This window comes from Gouania willdenowi, chromosome 11 (genome assembly GCF_900634775.1).
Source record: "Gouania willdenowi chromosome 11, fGouWil2.1, whole genome shotgun sequence".
Lineage (NCBI taxonomy): Eukaryota > Metazoa > Chordata > Actinopteri > Blenniiformes > Gobiesocidae > Gouania > Gouania willdenowi.
This window is the reverse complement of record NC_041054.1, coordinates 7,523,740-7,538,805: the sequence shown is the minus strand read 5'-3', so window position 1 is coordinate 7,538,805 and position 15,066 is coordinate 7,523,740. Positions and strand designations below refer to the sequence as shown.

Below are 15,066 nucleotides of genomic sequence, written 5' to 3'. Positions count from 1 at the left end.
GCTGAACGCACTGATGGACACAAAAAGGCCTCCCGTTAAGGCTGAACAGAGAAAGAGCCCTAAATATAGTTTGTTCGAAAAACACTCCACCCCTTCAGTAAGATGAGCTCCGAAAGAAAAGCTCCATCTGTGGCTAACTGCAGCTATCCACATTCAAAGAGTAATTATGTGCACTTTTTTTGTTTGGCCCAGCCAGTAACCACACGTAAAAGCTACCAAATGTCAGTTTCTGCATATGGGACCTCACAGACTTTCAAGCAGAACTTTAGTTCTTATCCAAAATAGCTGTCCTAATTCACATATTTTTTTCATTTTTTTGAATGGTAAGCAGCTGAGGGGGCTGTGGAGACACAGCTTATCATTCCATAGTTGTTTGATCTGCCTACAATTTAAGGATAGTGGGCTCCATTAGCAACGACAGCACAATATTTTAGAGCACGATGAAAGATTGTGCAGTATTACACATGCATCACTGAGTAGAGAGCAAACAGATTGAGAGACCACTTCTAGCTCTGTGAGGCAGTGTTTGAATAGGTAACTGGCCAAACGTATAAACTGGCAATCACTGCTGGATTTTATGATTTGCTCCGTGGCAGTTTTACCATGGCTATGCCAAGCCATCATTTCATAAGCCTCCAGCCAAACACATGCAGCCACAGTGGTAAAAGAAAAACATAGAATAATTTAGTGAACTAACAACTCCTAAAATTTAACAATCATAATTGCTCATAAGAGTCCCAAGCCAACAGTTAGAATTTATGAATTAATAAGTAGAGTGTTGGAAAACTAATAATAGCTCAAAGCTGCCCTTGTTTCTGTCTAGTGTTTTTTTATAAATGCCTCGGTGATTGGAAACTTTTATGTTATCACTGTAGGGCATGCAGTAAAAGCTTTAAGGTTTTTACACAACAAAATTCAAGACTCACCCAAATCTCGCCTCTCTGCCGAAGATGATCGGTCTTTCCTTGGTGGTCGGTTCATGTGAGAGAAGCTGGAGTTTTCCGACATTGCACTTCCCTTTTGACTTCTACCACCTTTCGATGAAGTGCGAGTGAGAGCTGAGGCAAACAGATTTGTAAGGTTTGGAGGCTCTCCATCCTCTGTGGGAGTCAGAGGCTCTTCGTCTTCACTTGCTGAGCATCCTGCTGGGTCTTCTGCTTGTCCGTCTGAGAAAGATGTACGGCTAGGGGCCATTGGATTTCGTGAAAGCTTAGAGTAGTTTGGTTCAGAGCTGCCAAGCCTGAACCAAGACTCCATAGGCTGGTGACCTTTTGAACTGCTGCCCAGCGCGAGCCTGGAAGGTCCTAAACAGGACATGGAGCTCTCTTTGCGCTTGTATCTTTCTGCAGATGAAGAGGAGGAGGAGGATGGAGAGTTAGCAGAAGTGGCAGCAGCTGGTTTGCTGGCACTAGTGGTGGAGGGTTCTCGTCCAAAGCGGCATCGCTGTAGAGACTCTGCCATTCCCAATGTGCCAACTCGATCTCCTTTGCCAGTTGTTCCACTATCAGACATTCCCATATTTGCTCTTCCTGGTCCACCTCTGGCTGGTTCCTCGCCATCCTCCTCCACACAGCGATCTCTGTGTTTGTGCCTATGTTTGTGTTTATGGTGCCAGCTAAAAGAAAGCTCAGAGGACATTGGTGGGTACAAGACGGGGGATCTTGCTCCACCTAGGTATTCCTGCCTGAGAAGCTTATGTTTCTTTTTGTGAAATTTGGTGGGATTTAGCAGCAGATGTGATGGGTGGTGATGGTGCATGTAGGATGTTGGGGGGGGAGGAGGAAATGAGGGCGAGTGGTGCGAGTGATGCGATGGTGTTGTATGAGGTGACTGGTGGTGTGGGTGAGGATATAGAGCACTTGCTGGGGGGAATCCTCTGTAATAGCTCAGCCCTAGGGGCCCAGGTGAGTAAGGGACACTGTAAGAAGGGTGGTAGAAGCCTCCACTTGAGAGTGGAAATCCAAGCCCGGGTACAAAAGGAACCTCGGAGATAGAGTCTCTCAGTTTGGGAGGCCGTCCCCGCTTCTTTTTCAGGTCGGGTTTACGAACATAGTGCAACGGGTCACACGAGTATGCAGGATGGGAGTAGAAGCTGCCAAAGTTAACCCTGAATATTGTAGGTAGGAGATCCCTATGAACATAATGGTGAGGTGGAGGGGGTCCTGCGCCTCCAAGACCCCCACTGACCCTGCTTCCAACCCCTGGCACTCTGCTTGCTGCTATGCCTATTCCACTGCCAAGTCGATGTCCTGTTGTTCGGTGAGCTATACGTATTTCACTTAGTCGGACAACAATTTCATCAAGCTCAGCAAGGAAGTCTGGGTCAAGCCGGCGGGAGCGTAGCTGCAAGTACTTCTTCTTGCGCTTCCTTTTCTGTCTCTTTAGTTTGTCATAGCCAGGGCACCCATGGCTGCGGCGTTTACATTTGTGCTTGTGCTTCTCCTTGTGTCCCATTAGGGCTGAGGAAGGAGCTGCTGGGTGGGGTCTACGGGGATCAGGCGATGACCTCACCCCGTGGGGTGACGGAGAGGGTGAGGGGTGTTCCATGTGTACAGAAGAGTGTCGACGTCTACCTCTGGAATTGAGGCTCATTCCTGAACCAATTGCAGAACCAATAACACCTGGCATTAATAATCCTCCACCAATACCATGTGGTATACCAATTCCACCTAATCCAGCAGCCCCTCCACTTTTTTCACCACGGTCTGATGTGCTGTTGTTGTCTGTTCCTATGCCACTATCGCTGGGAACTGTCTCTTCACTGTGGGACTCACTGACAGGTGAGGGAGTGGCTTCTTTGAGCTCACTAAGAGGAGCGGGGGAGGTGGGATGGAGTGGCCGGGGAGGGGAGAGTTTATGATAATGGTAGTGCTGCCTGTAATGGTGGTGGTGGTGATATCCTCGACAAGATGACTTTTTTTGAGACACTGCCGTGGCCATTGTAGATGACGTCGAGTTCAGTACTGGGTTGCGAGGATTAGGAGCTGAGAAGGTCGGAGGTGGGAAGGAGAATGTGTTGTGGTTATGAGAGTTACCATAGTGAGAGTGGCTGGGAAAGTGCACTGAGCCCAGCTCCACAAAACTGGCATCACTGATTGGACTGTGGCCTCCACTGGATTGGGAGAAGGAGGGAGATGGAAAGACTTCTGATGAAGAGAGCAGTTGCTGGGACTGTGATTGATGGTGATGGAGTGGGGATGTGGTGTTTGGTGATAGAAAGGGGTCCTGTGGTGGTGTAGCATTAGCTGCTGCTTTTGGTTTACGACCTCTTCTTTTCCCCATGTATATTGTGCCCTTTTTACTGACATTGATTTGTGACCCGAGTTTTCCCCCAAAAGAAGCAGCCAGTGAGGACAATGACGGTTTTGGAGCTTCGACAGATCCAACAACGCCACTGGAAGTAGGTTTAGGGGGGTCTTCAGTTCTTGGTGATAAGAGGATTTGACTAAGAATACGTTTCCGTTTAATGCTTTTCATTTTGTTTATCTTGCCTATAATGGTTTTCATAATAAGCTGGCCATTACCTTTACTGCAGAAATGTTTTTCTCCCAAGTCCCCAGCCTCTGGGGCTAATGTGGGAGGTTGACTCTCCTGGGGTAAAGTGGGGGGAAGCCGCTTTGGACGTCCACGTTTTCTCTGCATTGTTTTGGGGGGGTTCAGGTCCACCTCTGGGTGAAGAACGGGTGGGTCCTGCTCTTCTTTTGATTTTAACATGGATGAAAACACCTTGGAAGGAGCATGCTTACTAGAAATGTTCCCATGGGTTGGGGCATCAAGCCTTGGCATTTTGGACTTTGGTCTTCCTCTTTTCTTCTGCTGGGATGAAAATATCTGGGACATTGAACTGAGTGGCATAGGGTTTAATTTAACCTTATTTGGGTTGGGAGGCCTGCCTACTGGCCTTTTAACTGGTGGAAATGGGGCCTCGAAGCTTGAAGATGAAGGAAAAATGTTTTTGTTCTCACTTAGGAAATTGTAAGCTCTTTGATGCTGGGTCTTGCCCATAATTGACCAGCCAGGTTTCCTCCCCCTGCTTTTTTTAATAGGCTTGCAGTCCAGCTCTGTGGTCGAGTCTACTGATGAATCATTAGAATCATCTCTCAGAGGTGTATGTGTTCCATGTTCATCGTAATCATCGTCATCATCTTCATCATCTTCATTTGGCTCCAGTGGAGAAAGTGCCTTTTGTCTAACAGGATCTTGAGTACTGTTTGTTCGGCCTGGCCTGTTATTGTCCCGATTGGGACTGTGTTTACAAGGACTAGAGCTATTAACCCTCTCAACTCGCAGTGACTGATTACTTGTACCTTTGTCTTTTCCCTCAGACCTTCCTGTTCCTGTTGAAGGTGAGCACTTGGGTAAATCCCTGGTGCTGTCCTTGTCCTGCTCCCTTTCACCTGCCCTGCTTTCGTCTGTTGAGGAAGAAGACTCAACTGCATGATGGACTTGCGAGGGAAGAGGGGACCCCCGATGACTAACTGTGGTCCTCTGTTCAGACAAACTGAAGGATGAGGATGACGTAGGACAAGGATGAGGGGATGCTGTGTGGGGCGAGCAATTGGCAGAACGTGACTGGGGCTTTGAAATGCAAGTGCTATTGTTGTCACTGCTACTGTCCTTTGACAAGGCCGACTGCCTGTTATTTCCATAAATGAATGCTGGGCTGCTGCTGCGACTGCTGCTGCTGCTCAGGTTGGCGCCGTTACTCCCGCTTGTGCTACAAGCCTTTCCAGCTCCATCTGTGTCATCATTACTCAGTGGTGTTGGAGAGGCAGGATTTTCTGTTACACCATCTTTGCTCCTTGAGCCATAGGGCCGACCTGGTGGTCGAGACACAGGTGGTGGTGGAGAAAGGTGGACTATTCTTGAATATGTGTACCTATTGGCCATGGCCCTGTCACGTTGTTTGGCTGTGGGCGCCATGAAGCCCGAGTTTGGGAGAGAAAGGCTGGGATCAATCTTTGTAGATTTTTCTGGTTTCGGAGTCTTTGATGGGGGGCAAGTGGCAATAAGTTGAGCTAATTTCTCAGTAACCGTGGGGGGACCCCAATTCTGAGTGACTTTTTCTTTGTCTTTCAGGTTTTCTGTGTTGCAAGCATATTGAGGTGGCTTCACACCTTCAAAGCTGGGCTCCTTTGATGCAGGTAGGGGTGACGGGGGTGACAATGTTCGAGCTTTGGATGGTTGACTTTTCTTCCCAGTGGTATGAGTTTTGCTCTCTGAGCGAGGACGTTGAGGGTTGATGGTTCTCTCAGATGAAGTTGCACTAGCTTTTAAGTCAGACTTTGAATCAGACTTGCAATCTGTTTTTTGTGAACTCTGGAAGAGAAAAAACACTGAATTTTAGTTTACTAACAGAAGGTAAACAACAGGATTAGCAGCAAAATTATGTTCCAATTCCTTCAAAAGCCCATATATATATATATATATATATATATATATATATATATATATATATATATATATATAAACAAAGTTAATGAAATGCCATTACAAGATGATATAGTGATGCTGCACAGTTCAAGACAATTAAATAAAACGCTAAATATGTGTACTAGGTCCGTCTGTGAGAAGAGAGTTTGTCTTATTGGGGTCAAATTGGGGACAGAGAAGAAGAGCTAAAGAGAAGTCATGCAGAGGAGGGGGCGGAGAGGAGAGGAGATTGGAGGGGGCAGTGCGTGGTAAATAAGGGAGGACAAAGACAGCCAAAGAAGAATTTATGCCCTTCTTTAATACGTGCAATAACCTGTTGAATGCCACAGAAGTAACACACATCAGTAGCACAAGCAAAACCTTAAGTCTATACATGGTTTAACCTTGAGAAGAATTCACATTTCAAGGACTAAATTTTATTTGTGTTAACACCAAAATAACTGGTGTTCATTCTTACCCTTTTTGCTGGAGCACTCCCATTTAATTGTGTGGTGGACTGGTTATTGCTGGAAGAGGGTGGAAGAGCAGGGGAGGTAGGAGCTTTAGCAGGGGGGACAGATGAAGATGGCGTGACTGGTGGTCGGTTGACACCAGGACTCTTTTCCTGCTCCTTTTCTTTGTCCTTTGACGAACCCTGACTATGACCGCCGGCCTTGTCACCTGTAGCGCCAGCGTTTTTCCCACGGCCACCCCCTCCCCGTGCCGTGTGCCTTACTGTAGCCCTGAAAGCTGGTCGGCAAACATAGTTCTCCAGGATCTTAGGTGGTTTCTTCATGCGTTTTGCTTGAAGGCCAATCTTAAGTTTGACATTGCCCTCAGAAAGGCTGCTCTCTTTGATGGAGAACTGCGACTGGTCGCCACCAGCGGCTCCGGGGCCACCTGCACCACCAGCTTCTGCACCTGCAGAGGCCGCAGTACCTCCATCTTTCTCTCTGTCCCTCTTTTCTTCGTCTTCTTCTTTCTTCCCACCGCCTCCCTCTTTCTCTCGCTCCCCAGAAGCAGCACTGGAGATAAGGGGCGGAGGAGGAGGGGTGGCAGTTCTTCCCTGATTTTTCTGATCCATCAGAACTCAATGGGAAGTGTCAGAGTTATGATGAGTAGATGCTCCGGTGTAACAACAAAGGTGAAGCTCTTCTGGTCTTGTTGTGTCTTCTTTTACTTCCTCAGCTGTTCATAACTCTTTCTCCATCCTTCCAACTGAGAAACACAGTGACAGGTAGAGCAAGTAGATAGCAGCAGAGAGAAGAGGGTGAATGTGAGAAGAAGAATACAAATCTACATTAATCTCTGCTACACCAGACCATCAAACACACACAGTTTTAACAGCACTCTACAACAGACGTGTATTAAAATGTCTCACAATGAATGATGGTGAAAATCAGATGAAGGGCATCCATTTTTATTATCCATGTGCGACACTCTGTCCGACTTTTTATGGCCGCAGCTCACATCTAATAACAATCTGTGACCTATTTAAATGGGAGCACCACTTTACCTGAGAAATGAAGCCTTAGGTAAAGGGGATCTAAACTGTTAGGAGACCATTTACAAAGTGCAGAGTCAATAGTTAATCCCACGGTGATGCCACATCCTTTAAAGCACATGTGTCAAACTCAAGGTCCGGGGGCCAAATCCGGCCCTTTAAAGTATCCAACTCAGTCCGCATGAGAAAGTCAAAAATTCCAAAAAAACATGAATTATTGTGTAAATTACCAAATAATTAGCCCTTATAAATACACTAGTTCAATGAAACTCCACAATATTTGGAGGATCACAATTTTCCCATGCTTTAATCACATGCCTGAAATTATTTTTCGTAATTTACCAAAATTAAATAAAATTAGAAAAAACAATTGAATTTAAAAGAAAAATCCTGCACCGTCACTTATTGCTTGGATATTGTCTGCGCCTTACATATTTTATGTATCATTTATACATCGAAGTGCAAACTTGGGGAAATTATTGTTGAAATTGCTTGTTTTTCCACTGCCCACTTCAGATCAAACTACTTTATATTTGGCTCCTGAACTAAAATGAGTTTGACGTCCCCTGCTTTAAAGCTTTCTGAACTAAAACGCTGTAAAATACCTTTTACACATTCTTTTATAGCAGTAGTAAGATTTAACGCCCGTGTTGGTGGCAAACAGCTTAAAGCAATCGTCAGGAGAGCAACAACAAAGAGAAGTATGCTTCTTAATTGTGCTTCTTAATTGCGCCTGATTCAATGAAGTTGTCCCCAGCTCCTGGTGGACAGTGATTTAATGTGGATTCTCCCCCAAACAGGTGCTTTCTCAGGGTGAAGTCATTTGGAGACGATTCAGAACTGTGACCTAAGCACATTGAGTCCCCTGGGACCAGAGGATCCGGCTGTCTTCCCCAAGCCTTTGCCAACAGCAACTAAGAGTGAGTGATAGAGCGTCAAAGTGCCGGCGGTTTCTCTGTGCCTTACATTAGCAGGGAGCACTAATGAGCTACTTAATGGGGCCTCAGGAAAGTCATGCAAGTCGGCATATCAATAAGCTGTCAAAGCAAGAGGGCGGTAAAAACATCTTTCACCACTCTTATATTGATTAGGATTGTGATAAACAGCAGTAGATTTAACGCTATAAACATAACAAAAACATGTTGGGCAGTGGCTCATGTCTATATTTTCACCTTCATTGAATTCAATTACTCTTCCCACTTTACAACAAAAATACACAGCGCATACTTCACATTCCAAACTCAAAAGCCCTATTCCTTTTAACATGCCACAAATATGTGTTCTTACTCCATTTCCTTCTCCTCTTTGCAGAATACTGATAACAAAATAAAGCCACTAAGTTCCTACTTTAATGGAAAACACAACATCTATCCTCAAACATTAACTCTGTCCTCTTTACTAATGATGACAAACTGTACTTAATGGTTGGAGTTAGCTGCATCAGGTGCCTGATGTCAGAACAGAAGCATCATAGGACTGATAGTCAGGATTAGGGGCGATATAACGTTGCGCGATTCTCGGATCGATTCTAAATGCATCCATACAGAAATGTATTTTATTTTATTTATTTGACCTCTATTTAACCAGGAAAGTGTTTTCCACTGTAGGAGACATTGTAACTGCACAAAGAAAAGCGCTGAAACCTGGGCAAGTTGACCAGCTTGTGGTTTTTCAATAAAATCTAAAAAGAAAGTACTAACTTTCTGCATTTATTTGTTGTTCTAGGCATATACCTCAGTTAAGTTGCACTAAAGTCATGTTGCACTAAAGTCAAAGTTGGTTCAAAAGCCAAAGGCAGATTGTATGTTTTTTTTTATTTTTTATTTGAAGTTATTGGCACATGGTATGTTAAAGCCAATGTTTTTGAGTGTAAAATATGCCAATGAAATATATTTCATACATAATGCTCTCATGAAGGTGTATAAATTTACAGATTAGTTGTTTCTTAAGTCATATATAAAAAATTGCAATAATCTCCTTATACTTTAATATTGAGATATATCATGTTGTATCGTGACCTATGTATCGCGATATGAATCGTATCGCCAAATGCCAGGCAATACACACCCCTAGTTAGGATATCCAATTAGTTTTGTTTTTAAGCAAACTCCAAACATTATTGTGGTGGTTTCGTGAAGCGGACCGAACTTGATTGAGGTTTTACTTGAAGATGTCTTTTAAGGGACTTGCTCAACATTCCACAGGTTGGCTTCTAACTGGTGACCCTCCATTTACAAGCCCGCTTCCTTAACCGTTACACCACCACCGCCCAAGTAAAACTTGTAGCGAGTCATAAAGAACATGACCTGAATGAGTGAGAACCTTCACAGTCAAACCAGTTACCACAACACAAAAAACAACTCATTTACTTGTAAGGTTCTTTGAAATGGGGTGCTTGGTAATTACTGCAAAGTCACAACACCATTGCCTATAGATCACTGACTGTGATGTAAATCTTTGTTTTACTTTTGAATTTAATCTTGAGCAGTCGTTTCTTTTTCACACTCATTTCGAGAAAAACAATTATACTTCTGAGGAAAGATATCGACCATGAATAATCATTAATAAACTAGGTATTCAGTCCAAGTGTGAAAGTAAAACGGCATCACTGAAAATAACCAAAATAATATTGCTAATCAACGTCGTATAACCTAAGAAACAATAAAGCTGAGTGGATTGTAGTTCACAAACCTTGTTTTTCTTCCTGTCTTTCCCTTTTTCCCCTACTCTGTCCTTCATTTTAAACACATTGTAAAAAAAGTGCTGATTTCCCTTTAGCCATAGCAATAGTATTACAAACACCTACATGAGAGAGTGGGTGTCTACCTAGAGAGCTCCTTGTCATGTTCAGGGCTCTTTACTTTGACAGTACAAGCGAAGAGAGAGAGAGGGGAGCGCAGCCAAATTCCTTTACGTCTTATTACTATTGGTTTGTGTCATCTAACGACTGAAGGGCTGTTTAACTGTTAATGGGTTGTGGCTTGAAACGAAACCAGCAGCAATAACGTGTAAACCCAGGGGACAGGGAGTGTAGTTGGGGCAGCATTGAAGCATAACAAAATGACAGGTGTCAGTCGAGGGGGAAATATGAAACACCCATGTGGCAGCAACACTATGAGTTTTATGCCATGGTATTTATGCAGGGTTTTTCTGTACATTTGAGCTTTTCAAAAAATAATAAAATTAAACTTTATTTTATTTTAATGTAATTTCTTATGCACAAGCATAAAAACAACAGTGTTCGTTTTGTGAGTGGCCCTGTTTTGAAAGTGTCTCTGGAAAAAAACGGACGGGCCCCCGGACTGTACTGTAGTGATTAACTATCTACTGAAAAGTTTTACTGATGTACAAAAGAATAAAGTCAATGAAACTGTGTTATCTGCCTGTGGTTTCCATTGTTGGTAGCGCTGCCACTCAAGGTAATGAGTCAGGAAAGCAATCACACCTAATTCACAGTAACTACATAACAGTAGTCATTACTGGTTAAGCTTTCTCACAAAAAACAACATTTATCGCAATACATTCCGACTTCCAAAATGATCCCTTGCAGTATGTCAAACGTCTGTAATGCATGGTTAACCTCTACACATGAATAGCCACAACTCTTCAAAAAAATAGCAGTGGAACTGAGCTTTTTGCCACCATCAGCAGTTATAATCCATGAAGCTTTTTTTTTCACTCACCTCTAAATTTTCTCTCTTTATGTCGCTCTGTGTCGTATCTTTGCGTGCATCAACATGGTGGCCACTTTTTTCTATTATACTCATCTCAGAACAGCTGAAATGGCAAAATCAAACGATCAGACTTGATGTTCTATCATTTGGCGCTTCAAAAATGCAAATCTTAAACATGCAGTGTTTTGTGCTTCAGGTAGAGAGACCAAAGGGAAAAAAATAAAACAATAAGGGAACAAAAACAAAAGAAACATTGACCATGCGCACTAAAGAATAACATTATGCTTTTATTACTGCTCTAAACCCAAGTTCTGGCTCTGGGGCCGGTGTAAAAAAAGGGGGGGGGGGAAAAATAACAATCAGTAAATTCTTCCCAGTCCTTGTAAGCATCAATATGTCACCGTTTAAATCTCAGTTTGCCATTTTGGACGAAAGCCCACGTCATTCTCCACAACTTAACACTGGACTGCAAATGTAACCACAGGTGCAGAGATCCCATTCTCTACCTATTGGAGAGCTTCTGCAGTCTTTCTCACTATTTCGTCAAATGTAGAAAAAAAGAAAAAGGAAAGGAAAACACGCGGGAGAAGTTTGAGTCATACAAACATCAAGAGGTTTCTACAGAAACTTCCAAATGTCACTATTATTCTCTGCAGAAAAAGGACCTCTAAACCATCCATTAGCCTAAAGCTACATATAACTGATGAGATGTGAGGCTTGGTTGGTACCACACTACAGAAGTCACTCACGCGTGCTGTCCCATACAGGAGAAAAAGCTAAAAGTGGCACATATCATGCAGCTGATTGTTAAAAAATGAGCCAGTGCGTAATTTTTCATCAGCAATATCAACCTAACATTGTTTTTCTGGTAAGGCTTTGAGTTAAAAATATTGAGATTTTTATCATATATCTGCATTTTGAGTAAAAATATAGAGATATGAATTTTGGTCCATATCGCCAAGGCCTAATTTTGTGTGTGTGTGTTTGGTCTTTGCAGATTCCAAACTCAGCTCTTAAAGACTTAAACCCTAGGCCTACTTACAAAGCAACGCTAGCTAACATTACAAAGACAGAATATTACATAAATACATAAGGCAGATAATTCCCTAATCCAGACATGGGCGACTGGTGGCCAGATGCAGCCCTCAGTCCAATTTTGTGCGGCCACTATAGTAAACACACAAAATGACAGAAAAATACACAAAACAACAGCCAGAATACACTAAAATATGTATTAAGAATATATAACATTACAGAAGAATATACTAATACACAAGTAAACACAGAAATTATTCCTTTAAAACACAAAACTGACAAAAAATTATCAAAAATAAAGAAAATGACAACAAATAAGTACACCAAAAGACAAGAAAAACACAAAAATAACATCACAAAACCACAGTACTAGAAGCACACAAAACGACAACAGAAATGCACAAAAATGACTCCAAAAAAACTATAAATGACAACACGACATGACTCCAAAAGACATACATTTCACAAAAAAATACACAAAAGGACAACAGAAATGCACAAAATCACTCAACAGGCAAACACAGAATGAGAGAAAAACACACAAAACTAGTCTAAAAACTTGTCGTTTCCTGTATTAATGCTCAGATAGGTCATTAATATTATTTTTTTGGTCTGCACATGCTGTCGAAGGTCAATACTACATGTTGACACTACAGATTGGTCATTATTCTAAATGCTGACATGGACGTACATAATAATGTGGCCCTGAACAAAACAGACTCCCACTGTGATAAAAATTCCCCACCTCTATATATATATATATATATATATATAATGGTTTATTACTTTTTAAAATACTTGTTTTAGGAGTTGCTGCTTTCACTACTTCTCATAAAAAGCACAGTTTGATGGATTGCTGAGTGTTCCAACCCAGACCTTCCCCTAAACAAGCAACACTACAAAACTCACTCACACGTACTGTCCCTTAAAGGAGGAAAAAAACTAAAGTGGCACATATTGTGTAGCTGTTTGTAAGTAAATGTGCCTGTGTGACATTTGGATCATCAAATTTAACCCAGAATTGTCTTTCTGGTCAAGACTTTATTTTAAATGAAATTATCGAGATTGATATGGTATATCTATATTTCTCCCCACTGTTGCTGATGCTTGTTCATGTGGATTTGCTGTTGTTGTTTTCTTTTCTTTTTTAAAGATATATTTTGATAGCGCTTCAAGTTGACTATTTTTGTAATTTATGCTATAGAAATAAAGTTGAATTGAATTTGAAAAAAATATTGAGATATGAGTTTTGGTCCATATTGCCCAGCCCTACCTAATCTATCATTTTTTTTTTTTTTCCCCTATAAACTCAAACATAAATATTTACCCCAATGATCTTAGACAATGTACCAATACCATGTTTGAAAATTCATGTTTCACGTATAATAATCTAAATTAAAACACCCGCCAACTGAAAGCAAATAGTACATCCCTGACAAGTCAGTCCATCATTAAAGACACAAACTAGAGATCAGACTGTATTATGCAATGGTTTAATATAAGGGAAAACCCAACTAAGCAATCAGAAGATCACAGACAGTCCATAACTGACTGACAGGTCCGTAACATGGACTCAAACCGGGTTCTTAAAGCTATTAGAACAGCGTTGCTAACCTCCACCTTCACCCTGTCAACCGGGCTTCATTATCACGTCAACTGTGCAGCGGGTCACTATTGCGCACCCACAGCTCGGTTAAGTACGTGTAAAACAGGCAAAAAGGTGACACAAGTGATGCACATTATTATGTTGCATCTCCGTCACATTCTCGTGGGCGCTCGTGTTACTACATCTCAGCTAGGACGGCTAACGCTGCACTAGCCAACACAGCCAAAACACAAATACAAACCTGCCAGAAAACGCACAATTCACATACACACAGGGCAAAAAATAAACGCAAAATATAAGGGGGGAATGTTATGTCCATGCGGTGTGAAAGAACAAACGCGGGCTTATGTGTAGGTTATTAAAAAAACACACTAACTGTCAACAAAATGGCGGCTGCGTTGAATCAACACAGACCCGAAATGGATCTCGTTCTATTCCTTCCCCGTCGTGGTTAAAATCCGTTCTCCGCTGACAGCGAGTGGGCCCCAACAAATGTCCCGAGATGTGGTTAAAATCCGCTCCGACACGCCGTTAGCTGGGGCGGGATGTGTCAGCGCGGGCCTCGGTGGTGTTGGAGCGGGCCTCCATGTCTGCTCAGCCCGTTTCGCTACTGTGTCAGTCCAACATTCTCGGTCCCACGGAGGAGGGAGGAGGGAGGAGGGAGGGGGCGAGCGGAGCGGAGGTGAGGGGCGAGGAGAGCAGCGACAGCGTCGGTGAGAGTGTGTGCGTGTTCCGCTGGCTGTTGACGGAGATTGTCCGTGTTGCATTATTTTTTTTTCTATTTCTGGCTGACCGCTGGAGGCTCAATGTGGGTGTGTTCACTGGTATGCAACACACTCTGCTGTCAGACCCTTCAGGGGCTACACACACACATACAGGGGGCTCCCAAGTCAAACTGGGGCCACTGGTAGGACTGGTCTCCAAGTACTCACGTTACTGTAATTGAGTTGCTTTTATGGGTACTTGTAGGGCTGGGCGATATGGACCAACACTCATATCTTGATATTTTTTCTCAAAATGTCAATATACAATGTAAATCTAAATATTTTTTTGTCTCTCCTAGTACGTAATACGTATCCATATACTGGCATTCTATCCGAACGAAAGATTACGTTACCAGAACTCACGTGACGATTCCGTGCGGTGAGGGTTAGTTGATCCGTAACTAGTTTAGGGTTAGGGTTGGGGTTAGTTAGTCCGTAAAGTAGGTTAGGGTTAGTTAGTCCATAACGTAGTTTAGGTTAAGGGTTAGGGTTAGTTAGTCCGTAACGTAGGTTATGGTGTGGGTAAGGGTTAGGGTTAGTTAGTCCGTAACGTAGGTTATGGTTATGCTTAGGGTTGGTTCGTCCGTAACGTAGGTTATGGTTACGGTTAGGGTTAGTTAGTCCATAACGTAGGTTAGGGTTAGTAAGTCCGTAACGTAGATTAAGGTAAGGGTTAGTTCGTAACGTGGTTTAGGGTTAGGGTTACGGTTAGGGCTAGTTAGTCCGTAACGTAGGTTATGGTTCGAGTTAGTTAGTCCGTAATGTAGGTTAGGGTTACGGTTAGGGTTAGTTAGTCCATAACGTAGATTAGGGTTAGTTAGTCCGTAACGTAGATTATGGTTAGGGTTAGTTCGTAACGCAGGTTAGGGTTAGGGTTAGTTAGTTCGTAACATAGGTTATGGTTAGGGTTAGTTAGTCCATAACATAGGTTAGGATTAGGGTTAGTTTGTCCGTAACGTAGTTGACGTATTAATACAAACGGAGTATTTGTGCGTAGCATTTCATTGGCCAGTTTAGGTCACGTGGTGCACCTATCACGTGACCTAAACTGGCCAATGAGGGGAGTTGCGT

The 15,066-nt window shown here is 42.8% G+C and overlaps 1 protein-coding gene across 5 annotated transcripts in view; it reads right to left on the bottom strand.

The window, feature by feature from the left end:
* ash1l (ash1 (absent, small, or homeotic)-like (Drosophila)) overlaps window positions 1–14,014 on the bottom strand; it is a 36,628-nt gene extending 22,614 nt beyond the window's left edge. For 2 of the 5 annotated variants that reach the window (XM_028460619.1, XM_028460624.1), the window contains exons 1-4: window positions 13,608–14,014; window positions 10,600–10,693; window positions 5,891–6,630; window positions 927–5,319 (exon numbers count right to left, since the gene is read on the bottom strand). In XM_028460619.1, the coding sequence (XP_028316420.1) occupies window positions 927–5,319; window positions 5,891–6,496 (4,999 nt within the window). In that variant the 5' untranslated portion in view covers window positions 6,497–6,630; window positions 10,600–10,693; window positions 13,608–14,014. Of the gene's footprint in view, window positions 1–926; window positions 5,320–5,890; window positions 6,631–6,793; window positions 6,934–10,599; window positions 10,694–13,607 lie in introns of those variants that run through there. The other 3 variants (XM_028460620.1, XM_028460621.1, XM_028460622.1) reach the window with 3 other exon arrangements.
* Window positions 14,015–15,066: the final 1,052 nt, after the last annotated feature.